Source organism: Lampris incognitus, chromosome 3, assembly GCF_029633865.1.
Source record: "Lampris incognitus isolate fLamInc1 chromosome 3, fLamInc1.hap2, whole genome shotgun sequence".
Classification (NCBI taxonomy): Eukaryota; Metazoa; Chordata; class Actinopteri; order Lampriformes; family Lampridae; genus Lampris; species Lampris incognitus.
In genome coordinates, this window is record NC_079213.1 from 18935081 (window position 1) to 18961776 (window position 26696).

At 45.0% G+C, this 26696-nt stretch overlaps 1 protein-coding gene across 1 annotated transcript in view; it reads left to right on the top strand.

Moving 5' to 3' along the window:
• The window catches only part of dock4b (dedicator of cytokinesis 4b), a 166917-nt gene that overhangs the window by 89083 nt on the left and 51138 nt on the right, over nt 1–26696 (top strand). Inside the window, exons 14-28 of the mRNA XM_056276678.1 lie at nt 911–1017; nt 4297–4450; nt 6191–6288; nt 7389–7472; nt 9065–9165; nt 11676–11757; nt 12833–13003; nt 15289–15481; nt 16189–16334; nt 18839–18973; nt 20191–20289; nt 21819–21913; nt 22353–22428; nt 23306–23406; nt 23846–23904. Coding sequence (XP_056132653.1) covers nt 911–1017; nt 4297–4450; nt 6191–6288; nt 7389–7472; nt 9065–9165; nt 11676–11757; nt 12833–13003; nt 15289–15481; nt 16189–16334; nt 18839–18973; nt 20191–20289; nt 21819–21913; nt 22353–22428; nt 23306–23406; nt 23846–23904 — 1701 coding nt within the window. The remainder of the gene's footprint in view (nt 1–910; nt 1018–4296; nt 4451–6190; nt 6289–7388; nt 7473–9064; nt 9166–11675; nt 11758–12832; nt 13004–15288; nt 15482–16188; nt 16335–18838; nt 18974–20190; nt 20290–21818; nt 21914–22352; nt 22429–23305; nt 23407–23845; nt 23905–26696) is intronic.

The following is a 26696-nucleotide window of genomic DNA, read 5'->3' on the forward strand; positions in this document are numbered from 1 at the left end:
CCTGTGAATGTGTCTGCCCTGAGATAGACTGGCGACCTGTCCAGGGTGTTTCCCCGCCTTCCACCCAATTAATGCTGGGATAGGCTCTGGCATCCTGCATCCCTAATTTGGATAAGCAGCTTGGAAAATGGATGGATGGACAAATCTCACATCAAGGAGGCTTAGTAGTCGATGTATTGGAAAGCGCAGCTATTCACTGTCATTTAATTGTTCTTAACCATAGGCTAGAAACAACTTTTGTATTTTCCCCCATGCTTAAGAGTTCAAAATCAAAGATGAAAAGCATGATTTGCAGAGAAGTAATTTGCCACCATGTCAATTTAAAGCATCATGTCTGTCAGAGGGGCCAGTTAACCAGAATGCATCATTATTCACGTCTGCAAATGGAAACACACACCTCCTTATCCCTGTCTCTCTCTTTCTTATCACTCCTCTAGATACTCTCCCCCTCCCCCTCCCCCCACACACACACGCGCGCGGCTATCACACGTGGCTATCCCTGTGTCTAACATAGGAAGTCTAGCAGACATCCTCAATCTACCATTGCTGCTGTTGTAATAAAAGGAAGTTGAAACCTCTAAGGCACTTCACTACTCAGTTCCTCAAGTCCTCTGTTTTGCTAAAGCAGTTAATAAATCAGATCACATCACATTGGTTCATAATAAAAATGACACTCCCAGGTTCCTTCAAGCCTCTTCACAACACAGCAGCGTATGCCCATCAGGTGTTTTGATAGGGAGCGTTGACACTTGGTCCGTTTTCACTCGATTGTCTCATTCACTAATCCGCTTTTGTATACTACGGAAAACTGATTTCACACCCTAGTTTTTCCACTGACGAACAAAACTCCAACCTGTGCTGGAATGTACCAGATGTTCAATAACATCCGTGTGTTGTGTTGTTTTGCCAGCCAAGGACAAGGGAGAAAAGAAGCTGTTTGGGTTCTCCTTCGTTCCCCTGATGCAGGAGGACGGCAGGACGCTGCCGGATGGAACCCACGAGCTCATCCTCCATAAGGTAAGGCCCGGTCACCCTCACCTCTGCGGGATGTTGAACAGAACTGAAGCCAATTAGGGGATTTATCGGTCAAGTGCCGTCCCCTCTGTTTGGAGAGTGTATGTTTTCTCCGCGTTCCTCTGCGTTTCCTCCATCGACATACTCCAGCTTCAAACCAAAACAACAGCACTGCAGGTTAGGTCAATGGAAGACTCCAGATTAGTGTCCTGTTATAGACCGGTCTACCGTGTGTGCCTAATGGCTGTTGGACTAAGCACTGCTCCCTCATGTCCCTGCCCTATAGATGATGGGGAGGGGTTAATACAATGTAGATAAAATTACATGTTGCTTCAAATTCGAATGTATAATACTGGTTCTTTTATAACTATTTACTGCCATGGACTGGCAGACTACTTACTTGACTCAATAACAGGCTGACAGGCCAATGAGTAATGTGCACTTATGTAATGCTTTCAAGCTGTGTGTGGCCAGACGTGTGTGTGTGTGTGTGTGTGTGTGTGTGTGTGTGTGTGTGTGTGAGAGAGAGAGAGACAGGAAATACAGAGGAAATCTAGAAATGGAAATGAGGAATTTCAACAGAAGAGGCAAGATGGAGCGTCTTCTAACTCTGCGTATATCTACTTTGTAAATGGACATGTTGTTTTGCACAGAGTAAAGGCCACACACAGTACAGGATGAATATAGATGGATGCAGAATGAGCGAGGTGTGAGGCAGCGTTAAATGGCGTCTGCATCCACAAACGAATAGACACAACAGAGACTGGGAGAGAGCTAAAGCCTCAGAGGTGCAGGCAGCGACCTCTCTCTCTCTCCCTTCGAAAAGGCTCCGCAGACTACTGGTCGCTTTAATTAACTGTTTCGGTCATTGGTGTTTTGATAAATGTGCTCTTGAGCTTTCAATGTCCATTTTTACCTTTGTCTGTACCAGAGAACCCTGCCCACATCCACGCATGTCCTCAGCTTTCACTCTCTCCCAGTCACTGGCGTGTCTTCGTTAGGGTGTGACCCTATTTGATCTGCCCCAAGTCAGTTAAACTCACCCGGGGCAGCAGGTCTGCACCTTACTTCACTAGAGTGTGTTTAACCACGATGGGAATATACGTGTACCATGTTTGAGAATGAGCTTTTGTAGCATTTTATTAAAGAGTACTGGATGGGGCATCCGGGTGCCATGGCGGTCTATTCCGTTGCCTGCCAACACAGGGATCGCCGGTTCAAATCCCCGTGTTGCCTCCGGCTTGGTCGGGCATCCCTACAGACACAATTGGCCATGTCTGCGGGTGGGAAACTGGATGTGGGTATGTATCCTGGGGAATAGCGTGATTCTCCCACGCACTATGTCCCCCTGGCGAAACTCCTCACTGTCGGTGAAAAGAAGCGGCTGGCGACGCCACATGTATAGGAGGAAGCATGTGGTAGTCTGCAGCCCCCCCCCCCCCCCGGATCAGCAGAGGGGGTGGAGCAGCGACCAGGACAACTCAGAAGAGTGGGGTAATTGGCTGAATACAATTGGGGAGAAAAAGGGGGTGGGGGAGACCAGATAACGTCCTCTGCTCAACCAATTGGTAGTGGTAGGAGGCGCGGGCTCGCGCGCACAGCTGTGGTGCTGTTGAGATTTTTTTACGTGTGAAGATCTGCTTTTCCCCAGAAATTCCTCCTCTTCATCACTTTGCAGAGACCTTTAACGTGTACCTTCTCAGTACAGTTAGCACTCAGCTGGATGTAAATACTCCATACTGTAAATACCCCCCCACATACCACCACGACCACCTCTGCACACACATAACATTTCTAAATTTATTGCCTTTGAGTTTAATTGATTACATGAGTTTTACTTGAATTTTTGATTTATTGTTTGTTTCAGAATATTTCATCCCTCAACTTGGGCCATATTTCACATGAGCTGTCACTGACCTGTTCAGTTTGAAGTGAAGTAGATGGATGTTGCTGCAGGGTCTAATGTATTCAGTGTTTCTGTGTCTCAAGTTTTCTATTTCCATTTCCATACTATACGTTGTCCACTTCAGAAGACTCCACATGAAGCCTTGGTTTTAACACATCCAGCGACTAAAGCAAAGAATACCACGAGCACGACCAATTAAAAGCTTCGACAAGGCCCGCTTGGGTGTAACTCGGAGTAATTGCTGACTGCGTGCTTTTCTTTTGACTGCAGGCAAGTGTTGTGGGGCAAAACCTTGAGACTTGCCATGGACAGAAGGACACAGAGTGCATTTAGATGTTGCGTAAAAAGATGTGGCAAGCCATTAAGCAAAAGTCAATACCTATTTATTTTGCTGTTAGCTAGTTTGTGTCAGCAAAGCCCCTACCTGAGCCAGTTTTAGAGGACAGTATTGGAAGCCTCTCACAGTCCTGTGTGTGCGTGCGTGTGTGTGTGTGTGTGTGTGTGTGTGTGTGTGTGTGTGTGCGTGCGTGTGTGTGTGTGCACGTGCACACATGCATGCGTGTGCACATGTATTTGCATGTGTGTTCGCGTGCATGCATGTGTGTGTGTGTATGTGTATGTGTGCTTGTGCGTTTCCACTGATGAGGGGAAAAGGCCCCTTCCTAGTGCCAGATGGAAGTTGCAGGAAAGCTCAATGAAACTGGCATGGCCTAGTTTCTGTTGCAGACCCAAAATAGACACAGAGGAAATGGTCCAAACTCTGTGGAGGCTTTGGAGCTCAAACAGCCTCAGCTGTGTATCACAGTTGCACAATCAATCGAAAAGACACCGAAAATCTAATTGCCGACTTCTGTGAACTTGAAATCAATAGAGGCAGCCATTTTTTAAAATATTTTTTAATGCTAGGAGTTGTTTCAGAAAGCTTTTGAAATCAGGTATTCTTGTACCGTGCTGCATCAACAATAGATTGAATACCCCGTACTTATCACATTTCATAATTAGATGCATGACTGAGGAGAAAACATGCAGTATATATTCTGGCAAAATCACACTACCCTTTTTTTTGTGTACAGCGCTGATGCAGTATAAGGTGCTCATCCTTCACTTTATATGACTGACAATTTTCTTAATCCTACCAGTGACCCCATGTAAACTGAACTCACCCCTTGGCAAATCCATATCACCCGTTCTTTGCAGTTTACTTTTGTTCCAAAGTGTTTAATATTGTTTCAGCAACTTCGCACTCAAACAGTGACTCCTGCATCACTTAGGCATTTTGATGAAAACTTCCCTTCTTTTGCTCTCTCTCCATAAAATGTAGCATGCCTGCTCACACATACAGTCTATGGGCTTTCTCTCTTTCTCTCTGTCCACAGTGTGAGGAGAACGCCAGCCTGGCGGACTGTAGCCGTTACCTCAAGCTTCCCTTCTCCAAAGCCAACCTTCCTTCCAACAACCAGAGTCTGAAGGGCACCAAGGAGTCCTTCTGGATTACCAGCTTCCTCTGCTCCACCAAGCTTACACAGAATGGTACGCCACATAGTCACGAAATGGCCGCAAGCCCTGGGAGTTGTGTCTGGCCTCTTTATTTATCCTTTTTAACCATTCTGGTTGTGGCAAATGACAGCATCATTGTAAACCACAATCTGAATGGGTTAAACAGGCCGGTTTGGTTGTCCCAGCTATGGAGCGTGACGTTAAAGCTGAAATCTGTGACGTCCCTTGTAATTCAGATTTCAGCTTTAATGCCTTTAGGATAGGAAGGTTAATTACTCTTGAGGCCACACACACATACACACACTGTAACATACTGTCAGGTACTATGCATGTACTGTGTATGCTTTCAGTTACATAGCATGTTTAAAAAAAACAAAAACAAACCATGGGCCAATGTTAAGTAGCGGTTACATCCTTGGGTAAAATCTTTCTGAATAAAATTGTGAACAAGCAGAGATGCTCGAGGGTTGAAATGCTTTCTAGTGCTTTGCTGAGCTGACGTGAAACCCCTGCAGTGTATTGCAGCTAATTAATCCCGATGGATTTTTAATGCTAGCTTGGCAGGGTTAGTTGCTTGTCGAACTGTTTCACCGAACCGAAAGCTGAGGGCTTATGCTTCACCCTTGCTCTGAAAGAGCCCTCGTTCAAATTTATTTAAGTAATGCCTGAACTTATCAATCAAACTTGGTGGTAAAGACGACTTTTTTTTTTAATCCTATTTCACAGTAGCTGGCGTATATTGAAACTCGCCAGCCATAGTCAATACATCATTAACCACCATGTTGTTCAGAAATACAGCATCAAAGTGGCAGTTGCTGGTCAGTTTCTAAAATGGCTGGTGGATGACCTTAACAGGACAGCCACATTCAAGGATGAACCTGCACATGATTGACTCAGTGTGACTAAATTCCCATTTTTGTTGGCAAATAAGTTAAATAAAAATATCCCAAGAGTTGCTGAATGCAGAGAAATTGTTAAAAAATTAGATAGATTGCTACAAATTAAAACAGCAACACACACACACCATGTCCCCCTATACTTGTGGGGACCCCTCATTGACGACATGCATGCCCTAGCCCTTAACCCTAACCTTAACCTTAACCTAATCCCAATTCTAATCTTAACCCAAAACCCAAGTCCTAACCCTAAGAATAGACCCTTTTCCTCATGGGGACCCATAAAATGTCCGCACAAAATAGGTGGGTTCAGGTTTTTCTATATTGGGCCCCATTAGGAAATAAGAACCTAGTGCACACACACACACACAAGATTAACACTCACGCACACAAACTGATTACGAAAGAGACGCTCCAGGTTTAGTAGAATCCTAAGAGACAGCTAATGGAGTTTTTTTTTGAGAGAGAGAGAGTCCATGTTTTATTCATGTAGTTTTCTGGGGACTCGGGCTCTGGGAAATGACTTTTTATCTGCTTTATCTCACTGCACTTGGAAATGTCTTAATTTGTTAGTGTTCTGCAGAGTCTCTGGCTTTAAAATGAAGGGTGTGGCGATTCTGTGATTCTCAACGTTTTCATTTTGTCCCAGTGATTATGTTTTTTGATTTCATCCATTGTGGAATGGCTTTCTGTCTCTTTCTGTCATTTTCACTATTTCTTTTTCTCTTTGTATCTTTCTGTTACCACCTTTATTACTGTGCCCAATTCCTGTTTTTATCTGTATCTCTGTCACTTTGGGTGAATGTCTCTCTCTCGCTCTCTCTTTCTCCCCTCTCTCTGTCTCTGTCTCTCTCACCCCCCCCCCCTCTGTCTTTAGGTGACATGTTGGACCTGTTGAAGTGGAGAGCTCACCCTGAGAGGATTAATGACAGCCTCTCTAAGCTGAAGGAGATAGATGGCTCTGAGATAGTGAAGGTAGCTATCGTGACATTCAGAATTGTGTGTATTGTGGGTTTTTTTTTCAGTCCATCAAACTGAAACTGTGGGGCGTCCGGGTAGTGTAGCAGTCTATTCCGTTGCCTAGCAACATGGTGATCGCCGGTTCGAGTCCCTGTGTTACCTCCGGCTTGGTCGGGCATCCCTATTGACACAATTGGCTGTGTCAATGTCTGGCTGTCCTGGTTGCTGCACTAGCGCCTCCTCTGGCCAATCGGGGGCCTGTTCAGGGGGGAGGGGGAACTGGGGGTAATAGCATGATCCTACCACAGCTACGTCTCCCTGGCGAAACTCTTCACTGTCAGGTGAAAAGAAGCGGCTGGCGACTCCACATGTATCGGAGGAGGCATGTGGTAGTCTGAGGCCCTCCCCGGATCGGCAGAGGGGGTGGAGCAGCGACCGGGACCGCTCGGAAGAGTGGGGTAATTGGCCGGATACAATTGAGGAGATAAAGGGGGGGGGGAATCCCTCCAAAAAAAAAAAAACCCTGAAACTGTGATATTCATATTGTGATACTTGCAACAACAACAAAAATTCCCAATACACACAAATCAGCACTGGAATATTGCTGTGATAGCGACACGGGAGGTGGCAGCCCTGACTGTTTGTAGATCCAGGTATGAAGGATGAAGAACACCCTAATGGCGTTTTAAGATTATCCTTTTTCAGAAATCAAACTTTGATTCTGCAGCAGACTTGATTCTTGCCTAAACACCGTGTCGCACTTCAAGTAAAGTCTGGCAGGAGATATGAATTATTCGAGCTACTTTTCTACTGTTGAATTGCACCCTCTTTTTGATAATCATCAAAGCCTCAGCCGTGTGAAGTGTTAAAACACCTTCCTTAAGCTGCATGCTTCCTTTCATCTCTGTCTCCCCGCTGAAGTGTATCTAGCCAGGGAACTCAACGGAGGCGCGAAGCTTTTATTTAGGGACCTCAGATAGGTCAGTTCTGTGTAGAGTAGGGCCTCTTGTTTATACCCATGACGTCAGTCATACCACAACTTTCTCAACTGTCCTTTCGACCCACTGTTTCTCCCTCCTTCCTTTTCTCTTCCTGACTTACCCCCCCCCCCCCAGTTTCTGCAAGACACCCTGGACACCTTATTTGGTATTCTGGATGAGAGCTCCCAGAGATATGGACTCAAGGTGTTTGATTGCCTGGTAAGTGCCTCGTAAATGGTCCACTAATTTCTACAGATCTATTTGGATTTTCTGTTCCCTGATAGTGAACCATATTGTGTGTGTGCGCGCACGCATGTGTGTGTGTATGTGTGTTCATGTTCTAGACACCATCTTAGACTACTTGTTAGCATTAAGCAACAGGAGAAGGGGAAGGACTGAACCATGCACATGCACACACATGCATGTATGCACACACACACATACATGCACACACACACACACACACACACACATACACACAACACACATACACACAACACAGAGTTTCAGCGAATAGATCTGATGTAATGCTTCAGAACTTGGTGAACCAATCTCTACCCAGCCATGCAGAACTGCACTGACAAAGAGAGGCTGGTGATCGATCTCACGTGTACACGTGCACTCACACACACACACACACACACACACACACACACACACACACACACACACACACACATATCCCTTTTTCAGCTCAGTGCTATCGATGATGAGAAGAAATTGTGAGGCACCGTTATCATCGAGCTTCCTTTCAGTGGTGTTGAGATGAATCCAACAGCTCCGAAAGCTGGACTTCTTTCTTTTGGCCGGTCTAATCCAAATTTGGAACAAGTCTCTTTTGAACCACATTTCATGAGAGTCTCTACAGGTTTTTTTTTTTTTTGTTAGAAAATGATAAAACTAAATAAACAGTGCCATCAAGTGGTGCTCAACCCAGACACTGTATAAAAGGTTATTTCAAAGTACTGCTGTTGTACTTCTTGTGGTGTATGTATGGAATGGGATCTCTAAAAATGATATATTTTTAGCTAATAATATAATTAAGTATGAAAAGTGCATACTAAAGTAAACAATGTTAATCCACAAATTATTATTATTATTATTAGTAGTAGTGGTGGTAGTAATAGTGGTAGTAGCAGTAGTTGTTGAAGTGGTTGTGGTGGTAGTAGTAGTAGTAAGTAGTGGTGGTAGTAGTAGTAATAGCAGTAGTAGTAGTGGTGGTGGTGGTGGTAGTAGTAATAGTAGTGGTAGTGGTGGTAGAAGTGGTATTTGTAGTGGTGGTAGTAGTAATAGTAATGGTGGTGGTGGTAGTAGTAGTAGTAGTATTGCTAACACTCTCACACACTCACACATAGCCACAAGTGGCAAACACATGCTTTCTTTAATACATTATAAGCACAAAGTGTTCAGTGTTACACAATCACAGACACACACTATGTCACAAAGAAACAAAGGTGATGAGGAAAATTGTACTGGAGTAAAAGCAGACATTAATTTAGACAATATAGTGAACTGAAAGGGAAATTTGCCAAAAATGTCAGTACTCAAAAAATACTTGAGTACAGTAATAAAGTATTTTCACTTGGTTACTTTGTGCCGCTGGTATAATGTGACGCCTACCTTTACACAATTGTTTGTTACTTTGAAACACAAAGCATTTCACTTAATTTTGTTAATAGCCTTCTTTAGCCGTTTAAGTGCAAAACATCCAACCTATGGAGGATGACTCTTCAGTATTTAGATGTTTAGCAATGTACGTACATACACTGTATTTTTTGAATGAAACCTTTATTATTGTTTTTTTCAACCAGGTCCATATCATCAATCTCCTCCAGGACAGTAAATTCCAGCATTTCAAACCAGTCATGGACACCTACATCGAAAGCCACTTTGCTGGAGCTTTGTCCTACAGGTATGGGATGATTCAACATTCACTATATCAGATAAAGTAACTTTTAGATGAGAAAAAAAAATCACAGCTGAAATAGTCTGTTCCAATACACGATGCAGCAGCCTTACTGGGAAATTGCGTTATTCTTTTTATTTTTTTGGGGGGGGGATTTTCCCCCATCTTTTTCTCCCCAATTGTATCTGGCCAATTACCCCACTCTTCCGAGCCATCCCGGTTGCTGCTCCACCCCCTCTGCCGATCCAGGGAGGGCTGCAGACTACCACATGTCTCCTCCAATACATGTGGAGTCGCCAGCCACTGCTTTTCACCTGACAGTGAGGAGTTTCACCAGGGGAACGTAGCGCTAGGGAAGATCACGCTATTCCCCCCAGTCCCCCCCCCCCCCCCCGAACAGGTGCCCCGACTGACCAGAGGAAGTGCTAGTGCTGTGACCAGGATACATACCCACATCCGGTTTTCCACCCGCAGACATGGCCAATTGTGTCTGTAGGGATGCCCGACCAAGCCGAGGCAACACGGGGATTTGAACTGACGATTCCCATGCTGGTAGGCAATGGAATAGACCGCCAGGCCACCCAGACGCCCCCTACATGTCATTATTATGTGTCAGCAGTTATATGTTATATTGTATAGTATGACAGCACTGTGGTCACCCTTAAACACCTCCGCTGAAAACCATCACACAGTCGTGACCCAGGAAATGGTTGACGTGTCAACCCAGGTCGACCGTCAGTGTTAAAGGAAGTTGACCAGTCGAAATGACGGAGCTCAAACATCAGTTCAGTGTTAAAGCTGAGTTGTGTCACTCAATGACTGGAGCATCACGTCTCCGCTGTGATGAACATGTGATGTTGATCTGTTGTAAGGCCCTTGGAGCACTTGTGTGTATGAGGGTCAGCCTGGCTTGTGTCCCTCATGTGCTTAAATCTTGTGTGTGAAACCCCCAAACTGTGAATATGAGAAGAATTGCAGTTGATACTTATCAAGTTAAAAATGTGCATGTGTATCGACTATAATCCTCAGTAGATCAGCTTGGAGGGTTGAGTGGTAACTGTAACCTGTGTTCCTTCAGTTCTCTCGGGTTTGAATCAGATGGTTATGGCGCCCCCTGCCTGTGAAACAACGACAAGCCCTTAGACCAATTTTTTCCTCTCCTATCTTAAACTGTCCTTTCCTTCGATATCTTCTTGTCTTCTTTTATACACACACATGCATGGGTGCACACACACGCTTGGGTACTGACTACGGGTTGTCAGTGGTTGTCCTGCTGTGGGTCTCTACTTGATATCAAACTGTCAGATTTTTCCTTAACATAAACAAATTTAACCACACATAAAAGAAAATCACCTGGGCATCTGGGTAGCATAGCGGTCTATTCCGTTGCCTACCAACACGGGGATTGGTTCGAATCCCTGTGTTACCTCTGGCTTGGTTGGGCGTCCCGGCGGACACAGTTGGCCGTGTCTGCGGGTGGGAAGCCGGATGTGGGTATGTGTCCTGGTCACTGCACTAGCGCCTCCTCTGGTCGGTCGGGGCGCCTGTTCGGGGGAGAGGGGAAACGGCGGAATAGCATGATCCTCCCATGCACTACATCCCCCTGTGTCTTTTTACTTTAAGTACTCTCTATGTTTACCAGCCTTGAAAGTATTTATATCACAACAAAACTCAGAATCAAGGACGGAAACCACAGCTGCTGTGCTTTTCCTCATGTGTCTGTCCTAATTTGCCCTTTTCTACATTCACACTATCCTGAGTTGAGAGCAAAATGTCCAATCTCCTTCCTTTTAGCAAGAGTGTATCAAAACTTTCTGTACTACAAGAAAAACATTGTCCCTCCCTCCCTCCTTCATGCCAGGGTTTCCATAACTATTGGCCAAACACATTGCAGAAATATTGCAGACTGTCAGTGAATCTGTCTGGCCTTGAAGAATTTCTTCGTGAGCCCTGCCAAGCGAGGAAAGTGGCCCCTGTTCCATCAGCGAACACTGCCGTCTCGAAAAATGAAAAATCCACCGGGGATTATTTTGAAGTCATTAGTCATCCCTGGAAATTGCTTACGAAATGGTCACATATTATATTATATAAAAGGTTGTATTAATGAAATCTCTTGTAATAAACACTAGCATTTTTTTCTAAAAGGGATTGATATCAATTCTTAATGAAACCCATCCATCCATCCATCCATTATCTGAACCCTTCATTTTAAAAATGTCATCTCTCCTTATCCATGTTTTTCAATTAATTCAAATGTCAGTCGGTGCTAGCTGCTCTTGTTAAGTACATGTAGACATGACTGTGAAACTGAAACAATATCACAATGTCTTAGTTGTTTATCCTCCCTCCCTCTCTCTCTCTCTCTCTCTCTCTCTCTCTCTCTCGCTCTCTCTCTCTCTCTCTCTCTCTCTCTCTCTCTCTCTCTCTCTCTCTGTCTCGCTCTCTCACTGTCTCTCTCACTCTGTCTGTCTGTGTGTCTGTCTGTCTGTCTCTCTCTTCCTCTATGTCTTCCTCAGGGATCTGATCAAAGTACTTAAATGGTATGTGGACCGCATTGTTGACGCAGAGCACCAGGATCACATACAGCAGGTGCTAAAGGTGAGGGAGTCCAAACTATCACATACAGACACACACACACACACACACACACACACACACACACACACACACACACACACACACACACACAAAAAAACCACTCACAATAAAGTGGTATGTACACAGGCTGGTACAGAGATATTCTTGTTTAAATTCATACACAAGAACATAAGCAAATTCTGATGCACACATCTGAGATTTAGGTGGAGTCATTCATGCAGGTGCACACACACATACACACACACACACAGGTTTGTACATATGCAGAGGCGTGCACAATAGGCATACACATTGACATGCATGCTGTATACAGCTTGGGTTTTATGCACAAACATGCCTCTCCTCTCAGCATTCACGCAGATTAACCCAGACATACAAACAAACACTGTTCCCCCTTACTGTCAGTGTTAGTAATTCACCTTGACATCAGTGAGGCTGGTATCTTGCTACCGCTCGTTATTCCCATCCTCTATTTATTACACTGCATCAAATTTTAATAAGTAGAAATGCTGTGCCTCTGGTGTTGGGAATTTCCACATCACGTTATTCTAATGACTCATGCAGATATCAGAGAGGTGCAGTGTAGCTGCTGTAGTGTGCCTTCCCATTTATCATTCACCCAGTGCATGCCTCATAATGTGTTGTACAGTATATATAACTTTGTCATGTGGTAAGTGATGAATTAGCATTACGCCCACGCTGTGTCGCTTCATGTGAGTGATGCACAGAGTGTCCTTTGTTGGATTTTTCATAACTAGTCCATTATTCACAACGCTCAAAATGGCTGCCTGTGGTGAAGCTTTCATCCATATCATTAACTTCTCTGGTATCAGTTGATCATTACCTCACTTGTGATTTCAGTCCACTCTTGACAAGAGAAAGGAAAATGAAGGCACACTTGAATTGGTTTATAATGAGTCTATTTTGATGAAAGCTCCTGCTCTGAATCAGAAAAGTGAGTTTTGATTAAAGCTCTTGATTTAAAACTGTACTCTTGTTTAATGGCCTTTTGTTAGAGGAGCTTTGCTTCGTGGCATTTAAGCCATCAATGATGTATGTGCTCTTCTTTCTCCAGGCCAGCGAATACATCTTCAAGTACATCATCCAGTCCCGTCGCCTCTTCTCACTGGCCACAGGTGGCCAGAATGAGGACGAATTTCGTGTCTGTATCCACGAGCTCTTCATGTCCATACGCTTCTTCCTCTCCCAGGAGAACAAGGGATCCAGCCCCGTCACACAGACACAGGTGTGTGTTTGTGTGTGTGTGTGTGTGTGTGCGCGCGTGCTTGCTTGTTTATGAGTGTGTGTGCCTGCATTCATGTCTGTGGGCAAAGCGTCTGAACATGTGCAGCACACGATGTTGTCTTTCCAAAGGGGACCTTGTTAATTTGGTTGTGATTGGTGAGAAATCGCCAGTAATTGAATTTCATACTGCTAGCGGGTCTGGAGTTGGAGTGGAATTTCTGTGGCAGGCTTTTCCTTGTGGGAGGTCTCTACACAGCGGAGCAGCCGCCTTCATTGATTTCCGACAAGACCAGAACAAACCAGCAAAAAGACACCCACGATAATCCCAATTACACAGCAGAAACAGCTCTCTCTGTCTCTCTACCTTCCCCTGCTGGTGTGTGTGTACTTGTAGCGATGTGTGTGCTTGTATTCCTAGGCAAGCATGTGTTTGCTTCTTATCTGCCTCCCGCTGTTATGCTAATATTCATTCCCTTTAGCCTGATGCTACCATCACTTTTCCCCAGTTCACTAGATAGTCATGTTTTCTTTTATTGCGCTTAATGTGCTCAGCAAAACCTGTAAAGACCTGTGTGTGTGTGTGTGTGTGTGTGTGTCTTTGTTGGATTGGATTTTTTTTTTTGTTAATCCCTCAATCATACTGTTTCATTCCTCCGTCACTGTGATATTCTCCTTTTGCTTCTTCAGTCTGACGTTGCCTCCTCTAACCGATTCCGTGGGGACCGGGATTCGATTTTCCCTAACCAATCACGACAGACCAACGTATCCACCTGAATCTAACGGTTTTTTTTGGGACCCCCCCCCCTTTTTTTTTTTTCCCAAATTGTATCTGGCCAATTACCCCACTCTTCCGAGCTGTCCCAGTCGCTGCTCCACCCCCTCTGCTGATCTGGGGAGGGCTGCAGACTACCACATGCCTCCTCCGATACATGTGGAGTTGCCAGCTGCTTTTTTTCCCCTGACAGCGAGGAGTTTCACCATGGGGACATAACGCGTGGGAGGATAATGTTATTCCCCCCCAGTTCCCCCTCCCCCCGAACAGGCACCCCGACTGACCAGAGGAGGCGCTAGTGCAGCAACTAGGAAACATATCAACATCGGGCTTCCCATCCACAGACACAGCCAACTGTGTCTGTAGGGATGCCCGACCAAGCCGGAGGTAACACAGGGATTCAAACCAGTGATCCCTATGTTGGTAGGCAACGAAATAGATTACTACACTATCCAGACGCCCCATCTAATGTCTTTCTAAGTCGACACTGATGCGTAGCCATGCCAACATACTGGTTTTGCCACGGTTTTAAGAGTGGAGCGGAGCCAAGTAAAAACAAACTACGATGTCAGGTGATATCTAGAAGACATGCCATCTAACGCTTGACAACAGCGTGAGTCCCGCCCATGGCGCTGATTGGGTTATTGTTAGCCCCCCTGCGGCGCTCATTGGATAATCGCTCTTTCAACTGAGAAACCTCTGTTTCATGTCATGATGTCAGACCAGAATCAGTCAACTCGGTATAGTGGACAGATTCAAACGTCTGCACCCAGGCAATTTGAGGCCATGAGAAAAAGGTTACGAGTTTAACATTAATCGTTCCATTCAGTCATCTCAGTCCTGTCTGAAAGAAAGAAAGACACACCTTTGTCCATCGGCTAATGTCTCATCTAGACCAGTCTGTATTCTCAGCAGAATGACATCTGGCACAACACGCAGGTCAGGCCAATGGTAATCTCTGTTAATCTGCACAATGATGACACAAACCCACCTCAGGACCGAGTTACCTTTGACACTGGCGAACCAGGTTGAGGTCCGATAAGGTTATCTGATTGCAGTGTCAGCTATGTTGTAAAGTGTCTCTTTGTAGAGACCAGACAGACCAGTGGTTACTGGGCTCCACAGAGAGACACCAGCTTAAGGGAATCCTGGCAAAGTTATAAAATCAAGAGTAGAAAGGTGCAGGAACATGTATTTCATTAAGTGTCAACCAAGGAGCAAGCAGAGTGTTTGTTTATACTGTGTGTGCCTACAAGGTCATTTAAAATATGAAACTTGCCTATCTTAATTTTGCTGAGAAGAATTCCACACTTTAACTCATTACACCCATCCCATCTAGGGATCTGGAAAGCAAATGACATTCAGCTGAGCAAATTTACTGACAATGACAGTAAAGGATGCTTCTTATGCATTTAACACCATACATGTTAACTTTGACTACATAAGAGAGAGTTGTCGGTGCACACTGCAAATTCTAAAACGAGCATTGTTAAAAATTGCCCTGTTCTGTCCAGGCGGTGTTCCTGCGGACGTTTCCTGCGATTTACGGAGAGCTTTTGAAGATCTTCACAGTGCGGGAGGTGGCAGGGTTCGTCCGGGAGACCCTGGGCAGCCTGTCTGCCACAGCTCATGCTGAATGCCCCCTGGAGGCTGTCAAACTGCAATGCATCGTCAAGACGGTGGAAAGCCAGCTGTACACCAACCCAGGTACCCAGCAGCGATGCAAGCAGATGTGACTCTTATACATAATCATAGCATGCAAACGCCGAAGGAGGCCCAGTGCAAGCAGACGCACATGCCGCACAGACTGACAAACGTTTGCATGTAGTCTTGCTCAGAAACTCATATGAAAAACAAACAAAAATGATGGCATGTTGGCATGTGTGCAGAGCGTAAACACACTTTGGAAAAAGTAATTATTAAAAGGACAGCAGCCAACTCAAACATTTAACGCTGCAGATTAGAGCACCCTGACTCATACTCCCCGTCACAGAACACCGACATTGAGCAATGACTCACCTGCACTCTTCCTAAAATTACAGCTCAGCAATTTGTGAATACACCCCACTTTATCATTACACCTACTACAGTGCATAGGCTTCCACGTCTCTTAATTGTTCTTAATGATGATTATACACTCGGGCAAATTACTGTGGGAGTGTTTTACATTGTCAAATACAGCACGGAAACCTCCCTGATGAAAATTGCATTAGCGCCACATGGAGAAACGTAATTCAGAAACACTGAGCACGTACTTACACAAGTGCACACGTATGCTATGTTTTTGCACGTAATTAATTCTGAGTAATTATCCTCCCTTCTTATCTGCCGTTGTGCCCTCTATAAACACTCACTGCTCTGTGTGGTGTGTGCACGTATGTATTTGTATCCGTGTGTGTGTGTGCGTGTGATAGAGTCGAGGTGCATCCTGCTGCCGGTGGTGCTGCGTCTTCTTCAGGCCCACATGCAGGAGCAGAGAGACCTGGTGATGTGTGCCCGTATCCTCACCAGCATGCTGTCTCTCATCAAGAAGGAGGAGAACGGCACCACGGTGAGCACTGTGGAGGTGATGGAGCCGATAGTAGTCACGGATAGTCTTTATTGAGTGTTATGTAGAAAAAAGCAAAGCTGATGCACTGTTGCAGAACACACTTTTTAATGCAAAATGTCAGCTGATGGATGCAAAGTATTTAATTAAGTTTTCAGACTTATAGTATCAAGCTTACTTTAGGATAATGAAATGTTACCCTGCACCAGCAGATAATTTTGCTGGTTTCAGTAGAATTAATGTTTCAGGTAGGTTTACCTAATTTCTGGGGTGCCCGGGTAGCATAGCAGTCTATTCCTTTGCCTACCAACACAGGGATCACCGGTTCAAATCCCTGCATTACCTCCGGCTTGGTCAGGCATCTCTACAGACACAATTGGCCGTGTCTGCAGGTGGGAAGCCGGATGTGGGTATGTGTCCTCGTCGCTGCACTTGCGCCTCCTCTGGTCAGTCAGGAGGCCTGTTCAGGGGGGATAGCGTGATCCTCCCATGCGCTACATTCCCCTGGCGAAACTCCTCACTGTCAGGTGAAAAGAACTGGCTGGTGACTCCACATGTATCGGAGGAGGCATGTGGTAGTCTGCAGCCCTCCCCGGATCAGCAGAGGGGGTGGAGTAGTTACCGGAACGGCTCAGAGAGTTGCGTGATTGGCCAGGTACAATTGGGGAGAAATAGGGGGAAAAATAAAAAAGTAAATAAATTAACCTCATTTTAAGACATTTGCTTCACTCAATCGCCTTAAAACCCATTTTGTTATCCAAGATTTATCGATTATCTTTTTTCTTTTGCAAAAGCCCACAATTATTTTATGATCTTACAGTCATGACTACAGATATGCAATAACTTATAGGGACAACTACACAAAAATTGCTGTTTACTGTTGGTCTACTGACTGTCTCAAAAGTCTTGGTTCAGATGAGAGTCCATGGTTTGGAGAAAAAAACAACTGTGTAGGTCTCAATCCATCACCATATTGAGACACCTAAATCATCTACGACACAATCACCGGTTCATTAGAAAATAATGTACAAACTAGTAAACCACGGACCTGATAACTAAACAACGAATTTGCGAAATGTCATGTGTATGATGTTCTACTGTAAGCACTTTCGAATTTTCACGTCACATTGTACAACCAAACTTTAATAAATCTCACTTTATTAATCAAAAATTTTGGTCAACAGTCAAAGCAAGAAAAAATGTTTTTGTTTGGTGCAATTTTCTGGTCAGTTGAGTAGAAAAACAAATTCTTTTGTGCCACCAATATAGCCAATTATTCTTGGTACCAGGGACATTGGCAGGCCCATGGTCCAGTAATGAGAGCCATCAATTTAAGCAAGTCACATTGTCAAAGTGGTACTCACCATGAGGTAGGTGTGTGTGTGTGCGTGTGCGTGTGTGTGTGTGTGTGTGTGTGTGTGTGTGTGTGTGTTTGTGTTTGTGTTTGCCAGTTCTCATTGCTTGGCCTGCACGGTTTACTGCCAGGGGGCAGCCAGTGCTAACAGAACCCAGTAGGGTTCAAGTAAACACACACCACACACACACACACACACATTCACAGACTGTCACCACATCTAAAGGAAAGTGACAGCAGTAGCAGCAAGTGTGCCAGTCTGAGGCTCTGTCTCATTATCACTCTGTCCAAGACCTTTCTGTCTTGTCAGGGGAAAAGACTAGGGCTATACAGCCACACACAAACACACACACACGGGCATAAAGTGACAGACACATACCTGTGGGTTCAAACATGTACACACACATGTACTCAGACCCATTCTTAGCTCTTTTTCTGCAGCTTTTAATCATTCCAAACTCCGCGTTGGTGTGAGTTGGGGAAGGGTTGTGACATGCCATTAAATCAACCAAACAACGAAAGATGGTTTTGCAGTCACCATTAAATATCATAGAGGCTGCTGTTTCCCACCATTACAGATTTAACTTCCAAGTGAGAGCATTGTGTTTTCGTACTTAATGGTTCAGCTCATGTTGTCCCCAAGCTTAAACACACTCCTAACAACTACGTCTCACGTGTAAACCCGATTATTAGGGGGAGCCGGCGCTTTATAGATCCACGTAAATGGCTATACTGCACCGTTGTGCCCGTTGAAGTTGCAGTAATAGCTGCATTGCATCGTGCACATAAATGTCGCTCAAAGCCATCAAAGAGCTGTCGCACCAGATTGTGCTCCACTGCCACATCCGTGCCGTATAAGTAGATAGCAATTTAATAGAAATAAAAAGGTAAATGGGAAGGCCATGTTGTCACGACTTTGGTTGCAAAACGGTTGTGCTGTGCAACATAAAAGGTTGATGACGGTAGAGAGGTACTGTTTTATAGGCCAGTGTGTTAAACCGGCAAGCGTGATAATGGGTTGGATTTAAAGCCTGCGTGGTCATGGAGTTTGATGACATGCAATTAGAGGCAACTGGTCGTAAACACTGGAATAAGGACGCGGCATAGTTAAGTATTACTGGGACATGTAATGTATTTTTTGTGCGTTTTCTCATCCGTGTAGGAGCCTGCGGTGGCAGAGGAGGTGGAGCTGATAGTGGAAAGCCTTCTGGGAGTATTACTGAGGACCATCTTGGAGATCGCCAATCGACCCCAACCAGCTGGACCCACCCTGAGGCTGCAGTTCCAGGACGTCACTGTATGTGTCTGTCACTGTGGATGTGTGTGCATGTGTTTGTGTGTGCATGGGTGCCTATGTGCATGTGCATTAATTTGTAAATTGTTTTGGGATTTTACCAAATTCTCAGTAGTAATTATGGATATTAAATTGTTTTCCTGCAGTGATAATAATTACAATAAAATCTTTGACACTGGCGGTGGTATTGGAAGAAAGCCATAATCAAACCAAGCCATTGTCGGTCTTCCCCTGCTTTTAGAGAGAGTGGGTGTGCTCATCAGCGTGCCGGGTTTTGCTCAGTGATGCATTGAGAAAACTGTTTGACCACTGCTTGATCTGAAAAACATGTTTTGCTTGACCCCTACAGTGAGGGTGTCCAGGGGACTCTGTTATGTTGTCGGGGGCATTTCCTGACACGGTTTGGGGCCACTTGTCCCCTTAGAAGGAAGGTCACTGCAAATCAATACAAATTTATTCTGAGTGATCACCTTTATCCTATGATGAGACATTTCTATCCTGATGGGAGTGGTCTCTTGCCCCCCATCCACAGGGCACGAGGGGTCACTGAATAGTTGATGAGGATGAAAATTATGCAAATCATATGCTATGGCCTTCACAGTCACCATATCTCAACCCAATTGGACACCTATGGGAGATTTTGGACTGACCTGTTAGACAGCGCTCTCCATCATCATCATCAAAACACCAAATGAGGGAATATCTCTTGGAAGAATGGTGTCCATCCCTCCAGTAGAGTTCAGACACTTGTAGAATCTATGACAAGGAGGACTGAAGCTGTTCTGGAGGCTTGTGGTGGACCAACACCTTACTAAGATACTTTTATATTGGGTTTTTCTTCCATTTGTCACCCGTCTGTATCTTGTAAGGATAAAATGATGATCAACGTTTCCAGTTTATTGAGATTGTTTCCGGTGAATCAAACAATTTACAGTAATTGTGGGGTGTCTAACTGTGGACAACCTGCACAGTTTACATGAGCATAGCAAACCCTTGTTGACAACATAAAGATGTGGATGATAATCATGATATCAGTTCTGGTGATGATGATAGTTGTCATGACAATGCCGGTGAAGGTATCTCTCTCTCTCTCTCTCTCTCTCTCTCTCTCTCTCTCTCTCTCTCTCTCTCTCTCTCTCTCTCTCTCTCTCTCTCTCTCTCTCTCTCTCCTTCTCTAACACATACACCCTCCCCATTCTGTCTATTTGTCATTCTGCCAGGGGGAGTTTGTTGCCTGCTTGCTGGCCCTGCTGCGACAGATGAGTGACAGACACTATCAGCAGCTCCTGCAAGCCTTCACAAGCAAAGATGATCTGAAGGTAGGACAACACACCCAACTCCTTCCCTCTCTCTGTCTATGCCTACCATTTGCCTTTCTTCCTCTACCAGTTTTTTTTTTGTGCATGTCTGAGTGCGTGTGTGTGCCTGCATGTGTGTGTTTGTGTGATTTTGACAGCCTGAGATGTGACACAGGCATGTACATAAATGCAGTTGACAGAATAGTGAGGATTCAGATTTTTTTTCTTCCCCTTCCTCACCATTATTTCACCGGACACATTGACCGCGAACACCTTCTCGCTCACGTGGGATGATTTGCAGAGGCCGAGGGAGTCGTTTGGTTTGCCTCGGGGAATATGCGGCCGTTGGATGGGCCCTCGGTTAGCAACATTACAGTGCCGTCACCCAGACTTTATCTCCATTAGCTCGCTGTTCAGCTTGGGCAGGCCTTGCAACTACACGGGATGGTTTGGAGTAACCCTCCATTGATAAAGCCACTTGTTCAAGAACAAGGGGGTTTAAAAATAGAGACCACATCCCAAGAACAGTAAAATTAGCTTTTGGTTTCAGCCCAGTGAGAGTGAAAAAACAGTGAATGAAAAATAAAAGAGCCACGGGACATTTTATTTGTATTCTGCCTGCGAGTTTCATCCAGATCCATATATTTTCACCTATGGTGAAAATGAATAGGGTTTTTGGAACCTGTTTGCCAGTCATTCTTCCTTTAAAATACACTTAACATAAGTAGAAATGATACATAACAAGGCTATCTCATGTTTGGCCATGTTAGTGAATTTTTAAGAATAATTTTGCTAACAACCGGGGCGGCACGGTGGCGCAGCAGTTAGCGCGGTCTCCTCACAGCAAGAAGGTCCTGGGTTCGAGCCCCGGGGTAGTCCAACCTTGGGGATTGTCCTCTGTGTGGTGTTTCCATGTTCTCCCTGTTTCTGCGTGGGTTTCCTCCGGGGGCTCCAGTTTCCTCCCACAATCCAAAGACATGTAGGTCAGGTGAATCGGCCGTACTAAATTATCCCTAGATATGAACGTGTGTGGGTGAGTGTGTGTATGTCAGCCCTGTGTGATGGTCTGGCGGCCTGCCCAGGGTGTCTCTACGCCTGCCACCCAATGACTGCTGGGATAGGGTCCAGCATCCCCACGACCCTGAGAGCAGGATAAGCGGTTCGGATAATGGATGGATGGATGGATGAAATGTAGCTGGATCCAGAATCGCCTATGTGACAATCAGATTTAGAGGTCGATTAAATGATAGCTGAATTGCAACATCATATAGGGAAGACTTACTGGCATGATATGAGCTAAATATAGATGCTTTCTTCGAGCCACACCTCCAACGCCACAACACCACTAAATCTTACCAGTCGTTTCAGGTCACAGCAACACTGTTCAGTTTATGAATTTAGGGTTTGGAAAAAATTAAACGCTCACATCGGCTCCGTGGCCACATAAGGGACTTGTTGATAGTTTTAATCAGCAGATGGACTCCCATAAATGGCAGCTCTCTGCCAAGGTCTCCACGGTCATATGTGTCTCTGTTCTGTGTGTGTTCAAGGACTTCCTCCTGCAGATTTTCACCGTGTTCAGGATCCTGATCCGACCAGAGATGTTCCCGAAGGACTGGACCGTCATGCGGTTGGTGACCAACAAGTAAGGATTTTGCGCACACACACTCCAAACTATTGTGCGACAATGGCAGTTTTTTTTTCATTGTGTGTGCTGGAACAGTGCTGAATTATTGGACACTCAAAAGAGGACCTGATTGAGGTCCTTGGTCCTGTGGCGAAGCTGACAGCCTTATATTGAATTGACTTAAAATATGTTTTTTTTTTGCAGGTAAAATTATTTTAAAGGCCTTTGGGGTTTCAAATATTCATATTTGGGTTTACTTCTTCTTTCATGTATTTTCTTTCTTTTTTTCAGTTTTAGTGTTGTGTTTATTCGTCATTCACTTATGTTCTTTAATGTCTAAAAGAATAAGCTAACCTAAGCAGGGTACAGTGTATAAAATGTGGGATATGGTCGTTTTCCCTACAAGGTAACACGACAACACTTTAAAACATCAACTCTCTTTCTTTCTCTCTTTCAGTGTCATCATCACGACTGTTCTTTATCTCTCTGATGCCTTGAGGAAAAACTTCCTCAATGACAAGTTTGACTACAAAGTAAGGACAGCTTTACCAAAACACGCTGCATACACGTGGGTGTGTGTGTGTGTGTGTGTGTGTGTGTGTGTTATTTTACCTGAAAAGGTAAGTGTTAAAAATCTGGCGTACTGTTTAGATGACTAAGTTTAGTTATAGCTTAACAGTCTCTATACTTTATAATTACCTTGTATTCTTCTTATTTTTTTGTATTAACTTCAGAGGAAGGAGGATGTAATGATATGTGCCCCGCGGGCCAGTAGGTGGCAGTGTTGGTATATCTGTTTATTGTAGAGGGTTAAGGTTCATGCGCAGAATGTTCTAGGGTAAATGTGACATGAACATGTGACAGCCATTGAACAGACAAGACGTGATTAAATACACAGAGACAAGAGTTGTTGGTTCGTTCGCTCGCTCGCTCGCACAACCCGATTCACTCATACTTTTTGTTTGTTTCGTTTCCCAGTACCGCAACCCGATTCTCTCATACTTCTGAAGGACCAAAGTCACTGACACGCAGCCCACAAAAAAGTCACACGCACATACGAGAAATTTCATAGAAATACAGCTAGCTTTTCTTGTGCCAATACAAAATACTGCATTTTGTTCTTTAGCGAGGGAAAACAAAACCAACGTTTCTACACCAATGAGTGGACCCACTTTTCCAATTCATTGCTTGTCAGGATCCATCAGTTAATTTTTAGCTGACAAATGTGTAATAGCACAGTACACCGAAAATATCTACATGAACCAAGTTCCCAGCTAAACCTGTAGGATGCAGCAAAATAGCTTAAAATGCATGCATATCTAAGGCAGATCAACTTTTCTCATGAATTCCTAGAAGGCTGTACTGTTGTAGACAGGTGTTGAAAATGGGTTTTTTATCTCTTGTTTCCAGGTGTGGGACTCGTACTTCTATCTCTCTGTGATATTCATCAACCAGCCTTGTCTTCAACTCGAGTCCTTCTCTCCCTCCAAGAGGAAGAAAATACTTGAGAAGTAAGTGTCAATTTTTTATGAAGATCTACAAATACCTATACACTCTCAAATGCCATTGGACACACACACACACACAGACACAGACACACACACACACACACACAGTAGCCTTCAACAAGCCAGGCACTATGATTTAACATGCATCCTCATCCTTATCTGTCTTTCACTCTCTCTCGTAATTATCTCTCAAACCCCTGACACAGATGCACACTAACACACATATACCAATACACACACACACACACACACACACACACACACACACACACACACACACACACACACACACACACACACACACACACACTGTAAGGCATACAATATTTATTGCAAAGAGCCCGATACATACAGGGCGAAGCACTACTTTACAGCCCCTCTCTCACTATTTTCTCACCTACCCATAAGTCCACATCTCTAACTATGTCACCTTGTCCTGCAGGTATGGAGACATGAGGGTGATGATGGGCTGTGAGATATTCAGCATGTGGCAGAATTTAGGTAAGAATAAACACCTTGATCACCACTGCTGTGGACCAGACCAGCTGATTTGATTTTGACAGCGGCCTCATTTATATTTGTCAGGAACGCATGCTGTCTTGATGTAGATAGAATTTGAAGGGCCTAGTTGCAAACTGCACAATAGACTTAGACAGAAAAAGATAGATTTTTGAAGTTTGATTGAATTTTTAATGTTTTTTTTCCATGAACATTCGTCATAAAATCTAACGGATGTAGGTATCTGTGGTAGGTCATTTGCAGACCATGAAGAAGCGTTCTGCATATTGTAAAGATGCGAGTGGTACCCACAGCGTTTGCAGAAGGCATCCAAAACATGTGCGATTCCTCAGAATACTGTTTAATGGTGTGGGAACTTCACAGAAAGTGGGGCTGAAGAATTTTTAAAACTCTTTGGATTTCGTTTCTTTCAAATTGCCTACTGCACAGCAGATACAAGTACATGTTCCTTCACTGGTCACCAAAACAAAGAGCACATTTAAATGAAATGGGTTTTCCTCCAGGTGTACATGGTACACTTTATATAGTGTAGCTCTAAAGAGGTTGGAGCCATAGCAGTTCTTTTTTTTTGTGGCTTTTCCCCCCACTCTTCCGAGCCATCCCGGTCGCTGCTCCACCCCCTCTGCTGATCTGGGCAGGGCTGCAGACTACCACATGCCTCCTCCAATACATGTGGAGTCACCAGCCGCTTTTTTTCACCTGACTGAAGAGTTTCGCCAGGGGGACGTACTGTGTAGGAGGACCATTCTATTCCCCCCAGTCCCCCCCCCGAACAGGCACCCCGACCGACCAGAGACCAGAACACATACCCACATCCGGCTTCCCACCCGCAAACACGGCCAATTGTGTCTGTAGGGACACCTGACCAAGCCGGAGGTAACATGGGGATTCGAACCAGCGATCCCCATGTTGGAAGGCACGGAATAGACCATCACGCCACCCACACACACTGAGCCATAGCAGTTCTAATGGATGGATGAATGAATGAAGAAATGCACTGTTTTTTTATGCACTAACTTGTCACGGGGGCGACGTGATGACCCAAAAGAGCATGCAGACAGAAATTGAGGTTGAACACAATTTAATTTATTGTCAGCTCAAACACAAGTTAAGAACGGATTTAGAAATAAAATATCACTAAAGGAAATAAAATGTCCTAGTATTGAAAGAGCCCAATATCCAGTCCAGCTAAGAGCGGTCCCGATTTCGCTTTGGCTGCAGCATGCGGGTCGTGTCCAATCCCCAACGCCTCTTGGCATCTCCAACTGGCGAACACAGAGGGTGAAAACAAATCAACAGACTAATAGTATGTAAGGTGGCATATGTTAACTCATAGGAGTGAGCCAGAATAATCTGTTAACGAAATACACTGCAACCAAAACAAACCAAATATCCATGCAAAAAAACCAAAAAATATCAATCAAAAAACTAAAGGCAATAAACACAAAGGAAGGGCTCTACCCTATCTAGCTCCTATCAATTTCTCTGATGCCTTCGAAGCTACTGTATGGACCCATACCGCCTCCTCACATTCAGCAGTTCAGAAAAGGAAACATGAAAGCGGGACTTAACTGAAGGATGGATGAAGTGAACATTCACCCCTCCGCTTTCCCACGAAGTGTGTCCCTCTTTTTTTTTTTTTAGATTAGGACAGCAGAATAAAATCATTGGCACTCCCCTGCCCACCCTGCAGGACTTTTACCCCTCTAGAGCCTGGAAATGGGTGGGCAGAATCAGCACAGACCTCCACACCCAGGACTTAGTATATTTGAACTCCTACCCTCCGGCAAGTGCTACAGAGCAATGGGCACCAAAACCACCAGACGCAGGAAGTTTTTTTCCCACGGGCAGTCTCTCTCATGAGCACTTTACACTATGCTGCAAGAATAGACACTTACTATGTCAATATGACACTTTGGAATGGACTGTGATGGACTGGCGGCCTGTCCAGGGTGTCTCCCCACCTGCCGCTCAATGACTGCTGGGATAGGCTCCAGCAACCCCGCGACCCTGAGAGCAGGATAAGCAGTTTGGATAATGGATGGACATTTTTTTGGCATTTTCTGCCTTTATCTGACAGTGATAGTCAAGAGAGAAACAGGAAAGGCAGGGGGGGGGATGACATGCAGCAAAGGACCTGGGCCAGATTCGAACCGCGCTCTACCAGGTGAGCCACCGGGGTGCCCCGTGTCCCTCTTTCTTGGAGTAGCCTGCGGGTGCAGTGTGCAGCGTACGCCGAGCTCTTTCGTCAGCTATTCTCCCAGCCTCTACACCAGGGGTGCCCAACTCCAGGCCTTGAGGGCCGCAGTGTCTGCAGGTATTTGTTGTAACCATGCAATACACCACCTAATTTAACTAATTCCTTTCCCTCCTTGGTCCAAGAGGTGAGCTAATTAGTTAAATCAGGTGGGTAGTGCATGGTTGGAACAAATACCCGCAGACACTGTGGCCCTCGAGGCCTGGAGTTGGGCACCCCTGCTCTACACTCCTTATTTGTGACCAGGCTTTAGGCTGGCGTCTTCCCTTTGTTCTTGTGCCCCATGCATAGTAAGTCTCTTCCACACTGCTCCGTCATGGTGTCCGTGAGTTCTCCTCCTCTCCTGGCTGGCACACCCCACACCTGCCCTGCACCCCTGTTCATGAGCTGTCAGCAGACAGGTGTGAAATCCCCTACAGAGCCAAGTGCACCGATCACAACATGCTGAACCCAAGTGTCTTTCCAGGTCAATGTAAAACCCCGCGAAAGCCCGGAGCGTTCCCACCCAAAAACAGCG